At 32.3% G+C, this 18,158-nt stretch overlaps 3 protein-coding genes across 12 annotated transcripts; all 3 read left to right on the forward strand.

The window, feature by feature from the left end:
- Window positions 1-1,107: 1,107 nt before the first annotated feature.
- On the forward strand, window positions 1,108-7,940 carry LOC103503507 (two-component response regulator-like APRR2). 10 transcript variants are annotated; one of them, XM_051083473.1, is made up of 14 exons: window positions 1,108-1,275; window positions 1,350-1,510; window positions 2,020-2,179; window positions 2,949-3,028; window positions 3,150-3,216; window positions 3,417-3,463; window positions 3,695-3,772; window positions 3,866-4,204; window positions 4,281-4,400; window positions 5,114-5,254; window positions 5,380-5,649; window positions 6,830-6,898; window positions 7,003-7,083; window positions 7,689-7,940. In XM_051083473.1, exons 3-14 carry the CDS (start codon window positions 2,050-2,052, stop codon window positions 7,851-7,853), a joined length of 1,587 nt encoding a protein of 528 aa, XP_050939430.1. In that variant the 5' UTR covers window positions 1,108-1,275; window positions 1,350-1,510; window positions 2,020-2,049; the 3' UTR covers window positions 7,854-7,940. The 10 variants fall into 10 exon arrangements, with proteins under 10 accessions (XP_050939430.1, XP_050939433.1, XP_050939435.1 ...); XM_051083476.1 differs by having other exon boundaries at window positions 1,109-1,275; window positions 5,383-5,649; XM_051083478.1 differs by having other exon boundaries at window positions 1,109-1,275; window positions 4,281-4,379.
- Window positions 7,941-9,637: 1,697 nt separating this feature from the next.
- LOC103503508 (tobamovirus multiplication protein 2A) lies at window positions 9,638-15,322 on the forward strand. The gene is made up of 7 exons (XM_008467714.3): window positions 9,638-9,787; window positions 10,241-10,496; window positions 11,752-11,851; window positions 12,087-12,167; window positions 12,241-12,345; window positions 13,947-14,156; window positions 14,864-15,322. Exons 2-7 carry the CDS (start codon window positions 10,261-10,263, stop codon window positions 14,969-14,971), a joined length of 840 nt encoding a protein of 279 aa, XP_008465936.1. The 5' UTR covers window positions 9,638-9,787; window positions 10,241-10,260; the 3' UTR covers window positions 14,972-15,322.
- A 149-nt stretch (window positions 15,323-15,471) lies between these two features.
- On the forward strand, window positions 15,472-17,911 carry LOC103503509 (peroxidase 20). Its single transcript, XM_008467715.3, has 4 exons — window positions 15,472-16,161; window positions 16,251-16,442; window positions 16,699-16,864; window positions 17,376-17,911. The coding sequence occupies exons 1-4, from the start codon at window positions 15,946-15,948 to the stop codon at window positions 17,810-17,812; spliced, it is 1,011 nt and encodes a 336-aa protein (XP_008465937.2). The 5' UTR covers window positions 15,472-15,945; the 3' UTR covers window positions 17,813-17,911.
- Window positions 17,912-18,158: the final 247 nt, after the last annotated feature.

Below are 18,158 nucleotides of genomic sequence, written 5' to 3' on the forward strand. Positions count from 1 at the left end.
TTTTATTTTAAAATTTTAAGTTAATTAATACCATTATCTAAAACTTTATTTATATAAACTTTTTAGATAAAAACTATTTAAAATATACTTAGAAACTATTTTTAAAAGTTACTAGACACTCTAATTTTATCGATAATTATTTATTTTCTAAATTAAATACTTTAAAATGTATTCTAAATACATTTTGATTTTAACAATATAGCATCCAAAGTATATAAGGTAAAGAGCTGGATAATTATAATTGGGTTATAATAGTTTGTATTTGAAGTGTAAATTATTTTAGTTTGTGTTATAATAATGTATTTAGACATAAATTATTTTAGCTTGAAAAGAAAATAGTAATCACGTGGTAAAAAGATTTAAAAAAATTTTGAAGATAGAATATAATATCATTTGAAATAGCAAGCGCATGCAGATTCTTAGCAAAATTATTATAGTCATCGACAGATTTAGCAAATGTCAAGGGAGCTCGAGCCTTCCCTCAACTTTGGATATGTTTGAGAGTGATAGTTGAAGCAGTGATTTTAGAGAAAAAAAATTAGGTACAATTGATTTTGTAAAATTGATTTCTAATCAATCAAATTTATGTTTAGTTACAAACTCTTAAAATTGATTTTCAATTATTACGCTGGATACTAAAAGTAATTTTAAAACTATCAAATTACTAAAAAGGGTATTTCAAAAATACTACATAAAATAAGATGATGATTATCGGTTAATCACTTTTTTCCACCATCATCGCACAAAATTAATTTTGAATGATTTCTTATTTTTCCAAAATCACTTTCTTTAGGTTGTCAAATAACATATTTTTACGACAAATTGCAAAAGTGATTTTGGTATCACTACCAAACACACTCCTTATATTATATATATATATATATATATATATATATATATATATATATAAACTAAGATAATATCAATTTCATAAGTTAAAATTATATTTAATTTTTACCCTTTTATATTTAGATTTAAATTTCACTAATTACATATATTTTAAAATATATAATGAAATAAAATTTTATAGAATACGGAAACGGCCCCATGAAATTATAAAAGACATTTATATTTTATTAATTTGTTAAGAAAACATCACATGTGTGTATTTGAGTGACGATGTACAAAAAGTTGAAGCCTACAGTGTAAACTGAAACTTTAATTTCTAGAAAGGGAAGAATAACACTCCCAATAAATAGATCATCCTTTAGCCCGCAAAAGTATTTCAACTACGTACGCTCCAATTTTCCTTCTTCTTTCTTCATCTCTCACACTGTAAGCTTTCCTTCTTCCATTTCTTCTCTTCAATTTTTCTTTCTATCTTTGACACTGAACCACAGATTCCACAGTTTTCTTCATTACCATGGATGCAGTGCTGTGGTCCGCAATCCTAAGGATCCGTGATCTCTCACATTTCCACTCTCTCTCCATTTCTTCTTGCTTTATTTGTGTAGATGCTGAACCTACGTACCAGTCCGTCAGAGCAACAACACACGAAACCGTGATTGATGTAATATCCTTTCCCTCTCTTTTCGCCTTTTTTTTTTTAATTCCTCAATGTTCCAGCGTTGTTTTTTTTTTTTTTTTTTTTTTTATGCTCCTGTGATTGTTATGAGTTTGATTTTCGTTTCTGTTGGAAGGATTTCGATATTCGATATGATTCTTAAATCTCTCTATCTCTATGTTTGGTTGTTTCCTGATGCGTTACGTTGGGAATATAAGTTTTTCTGAGAATTTAGTCTTCGAATAATGGTATTCTGCTTCATTAATGGAGTTCAGGATGTTTATGGTTACTGTATAGTGTATGTGCCTTTTTGTGTAAATGCATTATCGTTTTCGCGAGTAGTCTCTTGTGCTGAGACGTCTGTGTGCATTTGTTTTACTTTTTTCCTCGAGCGTTTCGCTCCATTTGTGAGATTTCGATTGGCTGTTCGATGTTTTTCTTTATATAGATATGTTGAAATTTCCATTTGAAATGAGTTTATGGTTTGAATATGTTTGAGTTTTGCCGATGAGCAGTGATATAAGAAGAAACATGCCAAGCGAGCTATGGTTTGCACTGCCGACGATTTACAAGAATGGAAGGACTTCCCTAAGGGTCTGAGGGTTCTTCTTCTTGATAGGGACAGTTGCTCAGCGACCGAGATAAGATCAAAACTTGAGGAAATGGAGTATGTTGGTGAGACATTTCAAAATATCTTTTTGTTAGAAATTCTCTTTCTTTAAAATCGATGTTTCTTTGCTGTCTTTTTCAAGATTCAACTATGTTTTCTTTACTCACGCTCTAAAGAAACTATCTTAAGGTACTTGATTGCTTGAGGAGATATGCATTCTCTTTTCTAGAATCCACCTTTGGATGCTAATTACATGTATAACTTAGCCCTCTTTCTTTTTTGGCTTGGTTATGATTTGAGGCTCGAACTTTTATCCATCCATGTTCCTTTTGGTTGGAAATTTGATTTTGGACCTTAAACTTTAAGTATACTGCATATTTAGTATTTATTGAAAAAATGATCATGAGTGAGATGACATCACATTGTCAATAAATTAGTTATACATCTTTATTGTAGGGAGTACATATGGAATATAATTATGCTCGAGGACTAAAGTTGAAATTCTAAAGAAATAATAAAAAAATAGAGAATAGAGACCAAAGTAGTACATTAATGAAAGTTCAAGTACCAAAACTATGTTTAATATTTTTTTATTAAAAATTGTTACTATAGCTGGAATTATGAACAGATTGAAAATGCACTTATTTCTACTCAACGACTATAGAGTTTCACTATTTTTTTCGCAAAATGTGTATTTCCAAATATTATTAACTTGTTGAAATCTGATTTGGTACACTGATCCCATTTTCAGGTTCTCCATTCCTTTAAGAAGTTTCCTTTTTTACTTTCTTTTGTACTTCTGTGCGTTGAGAAGTTTCACTTGTCATACTGCAGTTTATTCCTGCACTGATGAAAAGGAAGCTTTGTCAGCAATTTTGAACACACCGGGAAACTTCCATGTTGCGATTCTGGAGGTATGGCTAATGACTTTCTGAACGGAATTATACATTTAGGCCCTAAGCTGACTCCTCTGGTATGTTTACTTGATAATATTCACTGTCTTGTTTAAGTTCTTGGATCCATCTTTGGTCACAGGTTTGTGCAAGAAATTACGATGAGATTTTTAAGTTGCTTGGAGCTTCCAAGGACTTGCCTATAATAAGTAAGTTAACAACAAAAACTGTTTAAAATATCTATCTCGGAACAAAAGGTCAAAGGTCCAAATCTCACCCTTATGCTGTTGTACTACTTAAAAAAAGCAAAGCTAGGTTCTCAGAATAAACAAGACAGGTTTAACAACTTCTTTCAACTAATTTTTGGGTTTCTGACCTGCCACTGAGATTATGTTTTTCTTTGGCGCAGTGACTTCAGATGTTCATTGCTTAAGTACCATGATGAAGTGCATTGCAGTAAGGATTCTAGTCTAATCTCTCTTTAAATGGCCTCTGTCTTTGGTAATTCCAAAACTGGACATTAGTTTAGCTCGGGCCTTTCAAGTTTCTTCGGGACTGGTTACTTTGTATAGATTGACTGATTGCAGAAAGCTTTCCCCTATCATGTGTGTGTTCTCCAATAGTTGATTCTCATAACTATGGTTTTGCATTAATGTCTATGCATCTAGATTTACAATTCACGTTCAGCTTGGTGCAGTTGAGTTCTTGCTGAAACCGCTCTCAGAGGACAAACTCAGGAATATCTGGCAGCATGTTATTCACAAGGTATTGTTCAGTTCTAGCAAAAATTGTGATATGCAAAAAAAAAAAACACAGAATTATATTGACAAATGTATTGACCGGCAATATTTTGAGAAGGCGTATTCCAATACTTCAAAGCCGGGTGAAGAATCCGTAGCATCCTTGATGCAACTCCAATTAGAGAATGAAGACAAGAATGGAGTTCCGGAAGACATGGAAATTCTTTCTTGGATTCAGGACATTGTGTGGGAGCAACCAGAAGGAAGTGATGATAAGTCTCAACTGAACCTTGGAGCATCTAGGCAAGGTAGCTGGGAAAGCGGAGATCAAATGAACTGTTCAATGGAAACAGATTGCAAGGACAAGGACGTGCAGTCTAAATTCGTCGAAACTACTTCACATGATTTAGTTTGTGAAGGCCCCATTCAGGAGGGCCAACCTCAATTATCTGACAAGGTAATGGTCAAAGAAGACAAGAACTATGCAGTTTGTTTAATGATGGCAGCGAGTAACGTTTATCATCCCTTTGCAGAAAAAATTTGGTGTCGAGAGTGATCCTTTAGCTGCTGAGAACTCAATCCAAGGAACTGGTGTGAACCAATCTGCTGGATCCAAAGCGAAGAAAACAAAGGTAAAATTATCCGACACAAAGGTAATATTAATGTTACGTTTAATGAGGAGTGTCTTTTGTGTGCATATATTAAGTTCCTGCATCTGGAATTTCTTTGTATCCACGCAGCGATTTTTTTGTGAAAGTGTGTTTCTTATTCAAGAATGTCACTCATCTAGATAAAAATTTAAACACATGAAATAGGCAAAATGTTGAAGTCGCTTTTATGAAAACTGCTTACAAAAGAATCCAGTGTAACTTTTACACCTCCATGCCAAAGTCGAGTTATCATTTGACTGTGGTGGCCACACACACACACCCACAAATTTATGTGGATGACAACTTAATGTTATAGGGTCATTGATTGTTTGCTTGTGTATAAACTAGCCAAGTATATCATGAATGTTAAAAGAAAAAAAAAACTTCCTATTTACAGGCTAAGAAGCATGGACACGGACATGGACACGTTTTATGTTTATGTCCTTTATATCTTTGGTTAAAAAAATAGTTTCCCTTTTCTTTAAGCATATAGGTGAGTTGGAATTTAAGTTGGGGTCCAACATAAAAGGTTGGATAGTTGTTTTTCAAAAAAGTGTCCCAGGCAGGTTCAAGAAGTGTCCCAAGCATGTTCCACACGTCTGAAACTAAAAATAAACCATGGAAATTTGTGTATCTGACACGAACATCATCCAGCCTCAAATGACTCGTTTGTGCTTCGTAGTTTACGAGATTCTGAATGGTATATGGTTTATTAGGTGGACTGGACCCCAGAGCTACACAGAAAATTTGTTCAAGCAGTTGAACAGTTAGGGATAGATCATGCAATTCCTTCCAAAATACTTGAGCTTATGAAAGTTGAAGGTTTGACAAGGCACAACATTGCAAGTCATCTCCAGGTGGCCACCTGACTTTGCTCTCTTCCATATTCTAAAAATTCTTCACCTCCTAATTTCTTTGTTAATTACTTGCCAAATTGACACCTTTTCTTTCTTTCTTTTTTCTTTTTTTAATTTTGTTTAAGCAGAAGTATAGAATGCAAAAGAAACATGTGATGCAGAGAGAAGAAAATACAAGGTGGTCACATTATCCAAGAAGTACATTACAAACCAATCACTTGAAACCTATAATGGCTTACCCTTCTTATCATCCAAACTGTGGAATATCAGTGTCTGCTGTTTATCCAACATGGAGACAGACCAATGACCGTCCACCTAATATCCACGTCTGTGGTCCGTTTGGTTATCGCCATTGGCCACAACCTGGAATTCAGCCCTGGAATTCCTATGCACGGGTAACGTTTTCTTGTTCTTTGAGTTCACTATCAAATAATGGGTCTAGTCCCAAACAACCACATTAAATACGTTGTAGTTCTTTGCATAAAACGCAAAAAGAGAATGTTTAGGAATGAATTTCATGGAATTAAAATTGCTTTTGTCATTGTTAAAATTACTTTTCTTAAAAAAAAAAAGTTGAAAATTATTTTTGGAAAAATCTAAAATCACAATAATTTTTTAAAAAATAATTAATCCCTTTTCTGAGTAAAATTATCTCACTTATTTTTCGATATTTTCTAAAAGTAAAAAATATTTTTTTAGTAATTATTAATGTAGTAATTCCAAAAGCATTTTCTAAACCAAACAGAATAATTCAAAATCAACTTTAAATATATGGAAATTACTTTTAATAGGTTGGAACCAAAGTTCAATAGGACTGTATGAAAATAAATTGAATTATTATATTATGATTTGAGCGTTTGTCAAACATCAACATTTTATAGAAAGTGATCTTGTCGATCACTAAAGTAATGTTCTAGACATACTTAGGACTAACAGTAAGATTTCTCGCTTTCAAATGGTAGGTACTTAAAGAATAAGAAACAAAAATAAATTTTTGGATACATCTATTTTGTTTTATTTTCAAAACTTGTACAAATTTATTTCTTTTAATGTATATTATAGACTTATTGTTTTGTTTCAAACTTTTTAAAGCTACTATTCCTCACAAGAACAAACGAAATAATAGAATGAATTGTAAAAAAACAAACAAACAAGTGGTCTAAGAAGCGTGAACTCTTTGGTGTGGACCTACTCATGTCCTCTAACATGTATCAGATATTTGGACACTTTATGGTTGAATACTAGAAACTAATTTCACAAACATGTAAATGCATGAATTCATTGACTTTGAATTTTATTCTTCCATGAAGGTTGATATGTTTTAAAAAAGACGTACTATTGTAGATAGAAAAATTGTTAAAAATACTTGCTAAATATAGCAAAATTTAAAATTATATCAATGATAGACATCAACAAAAATCTACGCACTGATATAAATTCTTATCAGTATCTACAGAAATAAAATTTTGCTCTATTTTGTAAGTACTCATTTTTTTTAATTTAAAAATCTCCCTTCAAAGAACGTATAGTTTAATAAACATAGCATTGTCATATCCGTTGAACTATTTGTTGTAGGTGCAAGCTGATACATGGGGTTGCCCTGTGATGCCGCCTTCTCATGCTCCATATTTTTCATATCCTCAGGTGAGAAATATGGAGTTCTTTTTTTCTTTTTACCTAGAGGTAAACTGAGATTTAACCTTCCTTATTTATTTAATTATGGCTGCTCTTTTTTGGCTATTTTGCAGCTTGTATCAGCATCACAACACAATATGCATACAGTAAATAAGAGCTATGGCATGCCTCAGGGTTTATTTGATCTTCAACCAGTAATATATATACCTCCTTTTCTTTTGCGTTATGTGATTATTCGTTTTGATCTAATCTAAAAATCTTTATCTTTAAAAAAAGAAAAATACATTTTGTCTGTTACTCAAAATTATTTTTGAAAAGTTTTCACAGTTTATTTTTTTAAACCGACTTTGTAAAAAAAAAAAGTAAAAAAAGAATTCTCAAAAAACCTTTTTTATTTCTAGTTTAAATAATTTAGTTTGTTTTTTAAAATATCAATAAAAAGGTGAATAACAAAACAATAAACTTTATAGATAAGATTAGAAAAAACGTAATAGTTATCAAAGCCAAAAACTTCCATTTATCGTTTTTAAATTGGTTTGTTAACTTGCTTAGTTATTTTTTAAAAATTAAATTATAAATACTACTTTCATACTTCTATTGTGTTTCCTTGTAATAAAAAAATCAAATGAAATTTTGTTTTTGTTTTTAATATTTGGCTAAACTTCTAACTATTTATACCGATACTTACACGTAACAAAAAAAATTACGATTGTTTTAAAAGAAAAATCAAATAATTATCCAATGGAGTTTATGAGATGTGATTTAAATAACTAATAAATTGATTAATTGTTTTTGGTAGGATGAGGAGGTGGTTGACAAGATTGTAAAAGAGGCAATGAGGCAGCCATGGTCACCCCTTCCATTAGGGCTTAAGCCTCCTTCTACAGAGAGTGTTCTCACAGAGCTTTCTAAGCAAGGAATCTCCACCGTCCCTCCTCAAATCGACGGCTCCAGATCACCCTGATTTTAACCATGTTTGTTAAACAATATTACTTCTTTTGGAAGGGAATAACAGTAATTTATTTAGATAAAAATATTGTTTTAAATTGCATTTTTTCTATCACTAGAGTTTGAAATTAACGTCTATTTGATCAATTTTTAAAACGTTTTAATATTCTTAAGTGTTTGAATATAATTCCTTAATGGTGAGTGACTTAACACCATATTCGACGAATTGAATTGAGCTTACAAAATAATTTGATTTTTATGATTTTAAAAGTCTAAATTTAATTTATATAGTTTGATAAATGGAAAATTTCCAAAAGATTAAATTAAACGAATTATTATTATTAAGTTTTGTTGTGCTCGAGTTTGATATTCATTTTAATTATATATGTCACTATCACGAGTGGCACATTAACATAAAGGCATTCTTAAACCATTTCAAAAAAATTTATATACCAATAATAAATCTCAAAGTTAAAAAGAGATTTCTTTATAATTATTTTAAAAATAATGCTAAAAGACAAGAGGATATCATAGTCTAAGTTCAAAACGCAAACAAAACCCAAAACAACAAAACAACCAATCCGCCTAATTCAAGAGCACACCTCTCACCAAACAATTTCTTTGAAAGAGAGCTTCGTTGAAAAAAGATCATTCAACTAACCACAACCAATCGGAGAGGAGAATCAAGAAAGAACGTTAGGATCCAAAAGCAAAAACCAAAATCTTCCAAAGAGGAGGAAGAAGCGACACCGTCCAAAAAGAGGAGAAGTAACCAGAAAAACAAAAACACACTTTAGCAAGGAGCTGAGTTACAAGAACGAACACACTTCGAAAAGAACATCTTCAAGAGTAATACATTTTAACCACAATTTTAGTTTTGATTTCCACGGCATACACCACCACACAAACTTAAAATGGAGACTTTAGATTTTTTTCTATAATTTAGTCTCATTTATTGTTTTTTATAATGCAGAATTTATTCTCTTTTTTCCATTTTGTTTTATAATAAATTTTTTCTAATGTGCTGCAAATAAATAGAATTTAACTTCATATAATATGTGTTTAATGATTAAGAAATTTGTTGTTTGAAATCTCCCGACACTGTTAACTAAAAGAGTAGGAATGATTTTTTTAAAAATTATTATTTACGAATGGATGGTAAGATATTATAAATACTCAACACAGTTCAATAAATTAAAATGTTTTACGATATATTGCAAATTCTCATCTACAATAGTAAACTAAAAAGTAAACATGAATACAGTTTAACTGTTATGAACTTGCATTATAAGCTTTTGAGTATGAGATTCAACCCCAATCCCAAATATTGAAAATACATATAAGCAAACTTAAAAAACAGTTAAATCAACCATTTTCTAAACAAATCATCAATAATCGATCAAGTGATAAATAGTGATCAACGTAACGTTTGATGAAAAGTTACGAGCGAGCATAAGTTCAATCCACGATGCTCAATTGCCGATTAATGTTGTACGTTCTTTCCCGGGATTAATTAGATATATATAAAAAGAACAAATAATATAAATTTATATCCATAAACTTTAACCTAAAATTGATATTTGAAAAAAAAAGCCAAAAAAAAATAATGAAACTAAAATTGGAGTTGAAATTATATATATATATATATATATGGGAGGTGGTGTAAAATGTAAATAAATAATTAATGAGGGGGCAAATGAGAAATATAAATGTTCAAACTGTCGTCATCCGAAATTGACAATATTGTCCCCGGAACATCCGGGCACCCAAGCGTAAAGGGTAAGGACAGAAATGTCCTTCTGTTAAAAAGAGCCATTAGGGTGCAATTCCATTTGCCAACTGGCCTCAAGAGAGCTGGACCGTCTTTCAAATTCCATTTTCTTTTTTTCTCTCTCTCTCATTTCAAGGTCCGCAAAAGCGAGCAATCCGATAATCATCTTCTCTCAATTTGTAAGTTCTCCGATTTCTTCCATCATCCTCTTAGATTTTCAGCTAGATTATGTCCGCTTTCGTACTTTCTTCGATGTTTATTTGAACAATTTTGCATGATTTCATTCTAAAGCGGAGAATTGGGATATCTAGATAGAATTGTGCTGTTTTTGGTATTAATTCCACTTTGATTGTTGATTTATGGGGAAGGGAAGTGTTTATTTGAAGTTTTGAGGATTTTATTAGTTCAGGTGTTTTGGAAATTTGAAGTTGTTGTAGTTTAATTATAGGTGAGGATCCGTATTTATTCGGTTTTCTGGATGGAGAATTTCGTGTTCGGATTCTTTAAGTTTGGGATATTGTAGCTAGTTGTATGTATTGAGAAATTGTTGGGGTTTTTTTATTTTTTATTTTTATTGGATATTAATTAGGGTTCTAATGCATGTAAGATGCATATTTGAAATGTTGTTTTAGGGATCGGAAGTACATATAAGATGGCCTGCAGAGGGTGCTTTGAGTGCCTATTGAAGCTTTTGAACTTCTTCTTATCTCTGCTGGGTCTTGCCATGGTGGGCTATGGGATTTACTTGTTGGTTGAGTACTTGCAATCTTCTAGTGATGTTCCAGGACCTTCCTTGAGTGGTGATCATGATCTGGTCCAGCTTGGTCGACCAATGCTAATGGCCGTGTCTCTGTCTTCTAACATCTTTGATAACCTTCCAAAAGCCTGGTACGAATTTTACTTTTAAATTTACCGTTTAAGTTGTAACATGTATGTTTCTTGCTGCTTGTAATTGCGGAATTTAGGAAGCAAAATATTCTGGAAAATAACAAAGGGCATGATTGAGCTTCATAAATCATTGGTTTAGTGGCCATGAGCCCGAGATCCCCATCTTCGCCCTCCCCCAATTTCTGGTGTAAGAATATGATAACTTTTCAGAAAAGAAAAGGTAAAACAAACAAACAGACAATGAACCTGAAGGATCAAGTGGTACATGATTGAACGATGTGGTGGGTTTATGAAGTACCTAAATTATGATTCCACTCATTGACGATATAAAAATTATGGATTTCCCATACATTCCACAATATTGTTTTGTCCCTTAGTGTTTCAGAAGTGACATTTAGCTTTAAGGTTGTTCCATTTGTTTGTTTGGAAATAGTTCAGTTTGCTGTCACAGTGGAATAGTTTCTACTTTTTCAAGAACAGTATAGAAGTTTAAGGGTCTTTTGTCATTTGTTGATTTCTGATATTTGGATAAGTCAGCGAACCCATTGAGTTTTTGGTTGAGCTCCTTCCTATTCAAGAACTGTGTTTTTTTTTTTTTTTTTTTTTTGCCCCAGAAAGAACCCAAATCCATAAAATCTCTTCAAGACTACAATCACATAACATACTTACACGAGTTAAAGAGGGGAAGTATTGATTGGGTTTTTAGTGGGTCAACTGGTTCGAATGCTTACAAACATTTATAAAATTTTAAAATAAAAATGAGCGTAGGATATGGTTGTCCGCTATAACTTTTTAACAGCAGAAACGGTTTAAGTGTATCAGTGAATTACAATCAACTTCGAGATTTTCTTTATTGTAGATGTTGAATAGGAATTGCTCACTGGTAATGTTATAAATTTTCAACCACTACTCATGTTGCTTAATTTCATTGAAACTCAAGCCAGTTTATTGACAGTCTCAGCTATATATTGGAACTGGTGTACATATTGATCTGCAGTACATTGCATTAAGTATCGTTGAGAATATAAGATATCTCGTTGTAAAATGATGGTATGCCATATCAAAAGTATTGGATGTGAGTTGTGACATCTTTGCCTCTTCTTCTTCTCCTCCTTTTTTTTTTTTGTAATAATAATAATTTTTTAATCTGAAAGGTTTAGATTCCCTCAATCTTCAGACACAAGCAAATTCATATTGTCAGTCAGTTATTTTCGGATCTGATTAATCTGTTTCTTTTATTTTAATTCTTTTGCAGGTTCATATATTTGTTCATTGCTACGGGAGTCATTGTCTTTGTTGTCTCTTGTTTTGGCTGTATTGGAGCTGCAACACGTAGTGGATGCTGTTTAAGTTGTGTATCCTATTTGTCTGCATGTCTGCATTGTTGTTTGATTTATCAATTATTGATGAAACAATTAGGCCACCAGGGAACCACTTATTGGCATTCCGATAATTACAATATTCATAGAGATAAGATGGTGATCCTAAATATAATACAACATATTAATGATAACAAATAAAGTTGAATCTAAAAAGTTTGATATCTGTTTTCATTTGAGTTTTATATTACCATATCCTTAATGATCACAGTATTCGATTTTATTGCTTCTACTGATTTTGGTGCAACTAGGATGTGCTGCCTTCATATTCTTTGACAAAAATTGGAGAGATGTGAGTATTCATTCACAAACTAAAATTTAACATATAAGTTCATTTTCTTATGCTCTTTCTTCTTATCCTGAAGGAAATTCCTGGGGACAAAACAGGAAACTTTGATAAGATCTATGAACTTCTGGAGAACAAGTGGAAAATCATCAGATGGGTTGCATTAGGAACTATAATTTTTGAGGTACGTGAACCCCCTTTTGGAGTGTTTGAATCTTAGACTAGCATGATGGCGGACATCGTTGGGTAAAAGGGCCTAGTGATGATCTAACCTCATAACTAAGTGATGCTCTAACTCCATAACTAAGAGGGCTAACATAGCAGAAATGTTGATTGTCCCTAAACTTTTGTAAGTGTATCAATTTACAACCTTTAGGTTTTGTTCTAAAAACATTGTATGAAACTTAGAACTTTTAGTTTTAGCAATCAAAATATTAGAGTCAATTTAGACTTTTCATTATGACTACCTTTGAAAATCATCATTGCATTAATTTTCACACATGTGAAGACTTCTCCAAATGTTGGTTTTACAAATGGACAATTGTAGTTGAAGCATGGACACCTCTAAAGAGAAATCCTAAATAAGCATTTTAATTGATTTGCTAACAAAAGTTTGGGGGTTTTATTAATACAATTAAATATCACATGTTTTCCAAACAAATGTAATGGTTTTAGTTAATACAACTCCTAAAGTTTATGAATATAATTTGATTTCTTCCCTTGATATAATGATTAATAGAATATATTGCTGGAAAACTTTGATTTAATTATTGAATGGATAGTATCAATAATCAATATGCTAATTTAATCTCAATAAGATAGTCCATTTTTGTTTTAAGATTCAAATGACGTTTGAAATTTTTATTCTTTTTATGATCTGGGTTTAATCTTATTTTAGTTAGTTATCTACTATTTACTGAAATTCTCTCGGCAACAATGTCACCGGCGGATCTAGCATAGGCCCAGGGGAGGCTCGAGCCCCCCCTCAACTTTATTGCCTTTGTATAATATATATAAAGAAAGCTACTTAATTGTTAATAGTTACCATTAGCTTAGTGGTTACTTTGATTGTCAGCCCCCCAAACAGGTTCAAATCTTACCTATGTAATTTATTTTTCATATTTTTCTTTTAGCCCCCGTCAATATATTTTCTAGATCCGCCACTGGCAATGTGTACTTTTACACCCTTCATTAAATTTTAGAGATCCATTTCTTTGTCTAGTGAATTTTGGTTTAGAGGATTTTTTTTTCAGGATGAGTTTAACATGTGTGATTTGTCGGGTTTTAAATTCCAATTTGTGATTCCATATCAATTCATTCTACTTTTACATCAATGATAAAATTTGCTGTGTTGATCACAAGAGAACTCACAACTTGTAATACTTGAAATGTTGCTTCAACGTAGTTGGGTTTCTTTTGCCTCCTAATTGATTTAATAACTGTATGTTTTTTAGTTTTGCCTAAGCCACATAGCTTCGAATTCCCTTTTACCATGAATAGCCATGGATTTGCTTTTCACCGATTATATCTCCTTTTTTTTTCTCTCCCAGTGAGATCAAAAGTTCCACTTTGTAATAATACAATATCTTGATAGATTTCTCTACACACGAACTTCTTTTGTAAATACAACCTTTTGATGATTGTCAGTGACAATGATTGGAAGGCTCTCATAGTTTTTTGTTTGGGGGTGCCCTCTACCTCCGTCCCTAGGTCGATCTTGCTCTTTTTGGAACATCATCCTTTTGTTTCTTAACCAAAAAAATTACTGTTTTGTTGTATTTGCAGGCTCTCCTTTTCTTGTTGGCTCTTGTGGTTCGTGCAGCAAACAGACCTGTAGACTATGACAGTGATGATGAGTACATTGCTCCAAGGCAACAAATCCGACAACCGTTGATCAATAGGCCCGTTGCTCCAGCAACTGGTGTGCCTGTTGCTGGGACACTTGATCAACGACCAAGTCGAAATGATGCTTGGAGTGCACGAATGAGGGAAAAGGTATAACCTTCTCTAGGTTGAATTTTCCCACTGAAAATAATGACAATGTAAAGATATACAAGTCAACGGCAAAGTTTTCCTTTCTTCTATTCTTTCATTTACTATAGGATAGGAAATTGATCCTGATATTAATCGAATAGCTAAAATATATTGAAGATAACATATAGAGGAAATTCGTGATATTTAGACCTTCTCACTTTAACCCACTAAACAATTGCCTACCTTCTACTCCTCTCGCTCATTCTATTTAGTCAACTCCGGCTAACGAATTCCTTGGCTAAGTATTAATGTCTTTAATTCCCTAATAATATTTCTAGCCTCCCAAATATCATTCCTTTCAGATACTAGGACTTCTCTTGGCACTTTATCTGTTGGGAGATTCCATTTGAAGTTGGTATAAATATGTCAGACGAGAGAAAATTAATTGTTAAATAGTCTTTCTGTTTCCCTAAGAATCGTAGGTGGCATCTTTTTGCCTACCTACTTATACTGATAAACCCTTGACCTTTTGATTTTAATTCACCTGCAAACTTTGGGTGTCATCATTGGTTCACATTGAGCACAACAGAGCTCTTAATTGGAGATTTGCATGGGTGTCATCATTGCTTTTGTCCCAGACCATGAACTACTTTATATATGATCTGATGGCATGTTCTTTTTCACAATTTATTTCGATTCTGACTTTCTTCTTTTTCTGCTTGAAACAGTATGGGCTGGATACTTCGGAGTTCACGTACAACCCATCCGAGTCTCACAGGTTTCAGCAAGTTGCTCCTCAGGCAGCCGAAGAAAAGAGCCGCTGCACCATCATGTGATAGAAGTATGCTTTGTACTATTTGTTTCTCACTCCACTGTGGTGTTTTAGCGGGTCCAAATGCTTGTGTCCGCTTGTGTTCACTTGTGTATAACCAAGAGGTTTTTCCCAGAGGCTTTACTTGTGTAACCTGAACTTTTCAGAAAAAAAAAAAAAAAAGTCGTGACTATTTGTTGTGTGAAACCATTCTTCTACATTTGGATTTGTCCTTATGTTCAAGATGGAATGGGTCAACATAGGACCAAGGAAAATGATTGTAAGCTCCATCTCAATTGTGGAAAAACTGCTTGCTGGAAGTTACTTTTAATTGTGAGTTCAATCCAAAGTAAATATGCAATGTTATTATGTGTCATGCTAGGCCTCTGCTCTCCTTGAGTCCTCTCGACTTCACAAGAAGACCGAATATTTATTCCATAACTGCTCGTGTTTTTATTTTTCTGTTGGGCCTATTTTTGTTGCTTTGTTTGTGCTTTGTTCTGTGTACAAAGAATGAGGAGTTGAACCACCATTTTTTGCTTTAGCTATTTACAAGAGTTTGAGTCAGCCTTAAGAGTTTGGATGTTGATATTAGGAACTCGGTTCTCTCAAACTAGTGGTTTTGACTTTTGAACTTGTGTTTGTTTTGATATAAATGTAACTAAACCATTGCCTTTGACTATCTAATTTGTAGATAAAAAATCAGCATTAATCAATTAATGCTTTACTTGAAAGCAATTTTTCTTTTCTTTTCTTGTTTACAAATTTAATTAATAGCTTGATCAAGACTAGCTTACATTCTTGTGCTTGAAAAGAAGGCTGTATAAAAGGGTGTAGAATAGGTGAGGTTGGGTAGAGTTTGTTGTATCAACTTTGATCAAAATCTTCAAATGGGGAATTTTTTAGGGAAAAAAATGGTACAATTTCTTACTATAAAGAAAACTACTATGGAGCTTTCCTTTGTCTTCCATCTTCAAAACTTCACTATCAAAACATTTAATGGGGATTTTGAAGATATTGGTGGTGGTAATATTTGGTGGTGTTTTGCATGGAATTGAAAGTTTAGGGGAAGGACTTTTGGTTTTTGACTACTACAAAGAAACATGCCCTTTTGTCGAAGATATTGTTCGACGACAAGTTGAGATTGCTGTGCACAAAGATCCTCGAATGGCTGCTTCTCTCCTTCGATTGCATTTTCATGATTGTTTTGTTATGGTATTATCTATCTCGTTTTTATAAATATTCTCTTTTTGTTGTAAATTTCATTATAAGAGTATGGTCTAAAATCTTCATTGATAAAATAGGGATGTGATGCATCAGTTCTTCTAGATAGCATTGACGAGATGGTGAGCGAAAAGCAAGCGGCTCCAAATTTAAACTCTCTTCGTGGTTTCAGTATCATCGATGAGATAAAATACATATTGGAAGAAGCTTGTCCTTACACTGTATCTTGTTCTGATATTTTGACCATTGCTGCTCGGGATGCTGTTGTACTCGTACTAATCTTTCTTCATCTATTTCTTTTTACATTTAATTTCATTTAAGAACACATCATTATTTTTTTTCTCCCTAGAGTTAAAGTCATATTCAAAATCTTACATTAATATATACGCATAGATTAAATTATCTTTGTACCATATTCATGAGCATCCTTTCAAGTATGACTTAAAATTAGCTTAGCACATTGTTAATGCAAATGTAGTATGTGATACTAATTACTAAGTTGATTTTTTATTTTTATTTTGTGGAAAGAGAGGAGGACCTGAATGGGCAGTGTTATTGGGAAGGAAAGACTCCTTGAAAGCAAGCTTTGATGGTGCCAACAAATACATTCCTTCTCCCAATTCTTCCCTTGAGACCTTAATTGCCAACTTTCAACAACAAGGCCTTAATGTTCAAGACTTGATTGCTCTGTCAGGTAAGTCCTAAGTTAAGACATCTTTTCGTTTAACTTTTTCAGGTGTTTAATTCTGAAAATAAGTCATTATGAAAAAACTTACTATAATTATTTTGTGATTGTCGTTGTTGCTCGTTCTAATTTAAAATAGAACTACTTTAACTTCCATTATACTTTTCAACCAAAATTTTGCTTCAATACACCCGTGAGATAAATGCCCTAAATTCATCTTTTGTTTAAAAAGTATTCATATTTAAGTTGTAATATTATCTTTACTTTATAAATATTTTAAAACCACCTTGAATAGGGGTTTCTTAGAATGTTGTATCAAAGTTTTGCATTTGTTTCAATCTCAATTTCCATACATCACCTCATTGTTCTATCAACCAATTTCTACTCCACTATTAGTTTTGATCATTTGAGTTTTGAAAAATTACATGTATTTTGTCAAAGTGTTTTTTAACCTAAAGAATAGATAAACCAATTGTGTTGTTTCATTCACTAACATCTACAAGTGTTCTATTGTGAAAAGGAAGCCACACCATAGGGAAAGCAAGATGCTTGAGTTTTAGACAAAGAGTATATGAAATGAATGAAGGAGAAGAAGGAGGAGGAGAAGAAGGAGATAGATACAAGAGATACAATACATATAAAAGAATTTTAAGGTCAATTTGCCCTAAAACAGGCCAAGATCAAAGGGTAGCACCCTTGGATTTTAGGACACCAGCAAGATTTGACAACCATTATTTCCTCAACATTCTTGAAGGCAAAGGGCTTTTAGGGTCTGATGATGTGCTCATAACCCAAGATTATGAAGGTGAAATTAGAAGACAAGTTTGGAGCTATGCTTCTGATCAAACCCTCTTCTTTGATTCATTTGTTAAGTCCATTGTCAAGATGGGGAATATCAATGTCCTCACTTCTCATGAAGGTGAAGTAAGAAGAAATTGTAGGTTTATCAATCACTAATTTCTCGTCGGTTTACGTACCACGAGAGTGATTATGCAAGGGTTTGAAATCACTTTTGTTATTTTTAATCAAAATTCAGTTTTGACGTTAAGAAACTTACATTTATAAGTGTAAAAAGTAAATATTAAATTAATTCTGAGTAATTAACGACATGTTTCAAAGTGATTTTAGACATAATAAAAATAATCATAACAATTGTTAATAGAACCATAAACATCTTATATTCAAACTTCAATTTAGGGTTTTTAATATATAATTTCAAATTAAACCAATGTTATTTGTATATTTTGTATACTATATATTGTGTTTCTGAATTATTTAAAAATCACATGTTTTTATAATTACT

Source organism: Cucumis melo, chromosome 4 (genome assembly GCF_025177605.1).
Source record: "Cucumis melo cultivar AY chromosome 4, USDA_Cmelo_AY_1.0, whole genome shotgun sequence".
Lineage (NCBI taxonomy): Eukaryota > Viridiplantae > Streptophyta > Magnoliopsida > Cucurbitales > Cucurbitaceae > Cucumis > Cucumis melo.

What these genes read in the sequence shown, in the direction of transcription:
- LOC103503507 (XM_051083473.1), top strand. Translation starts at nt 2,050, where the DNA reads ATGGTTTGCACTGCCGACGATTTACAAGAATGGAAGGACTTCCCTAAG. An exon ending in TCCATGTTGCGATTCTGGAG is followed by an intron (nt 3,029 to 3,149) that starts GTATGGCTAATG and finishes CTTTGGTCACAG; the next exon opens with GTTTGTGCAAGAAATTACGA. An exon ending in GTTTATTTGATCTTCAACCA is followed by an intron (nt 7,084 to 7,688) that starts GTAATATATATA and finishes TGTTTTTGGTAG; the next exon opens with GATGAGGAGGTGGTTGACAA.
- LOC103503508 (XM_008467714.3), top strand. Translation starts at nt 10,261, where the DNA reads ATGGCCTGCAGAGGGTGCTTTGAGTGCCTATTGAAGCTTTTGAACTTC. An exon ending in GTGGATGCTGTTTAAGTTGT is followed by an intron (nt 11,852 to 12,086) that starts GTATCCTATTTG and finishes TAATGATCACAG; the next exon opens with TATTCGATTTTATTGCTTCT. An exon ending in TAGGAACTATAATTTTTGAG is followed by an intron (nt 12,346 to 13,946) that starts GTACGTGAACCC and finishes TTGTATTTGCAG; the next exon opens with GCTCTCCTTTTCTTGTTGGC.
- LOC103503509 (XM_008467715.3), top strand. Translation starts at nt 15,946, where the DNA reads ATGGGGATTTTGAAGATATTGGTGGTGGTAATATTTGGTGGTGTTTTG. An exon ending in TTCATGATTGTTTTGTTATG is followed by an intron (nt 16,162 to 16,250) that starts GTATTATCTATC and finishes TTGATAAAATAG; the next exon opens with GGATGTGATGCATCAGTTCT. An exon ending in AGACTTGATTGCTCTGTCAG is followed by an intron (nt 16,865 to 17,375) that starts GTAAGTCCTAAG and finishes TATTGTGAAAAG; the next exon opens with GAAGCCACACCATAGGGAAA.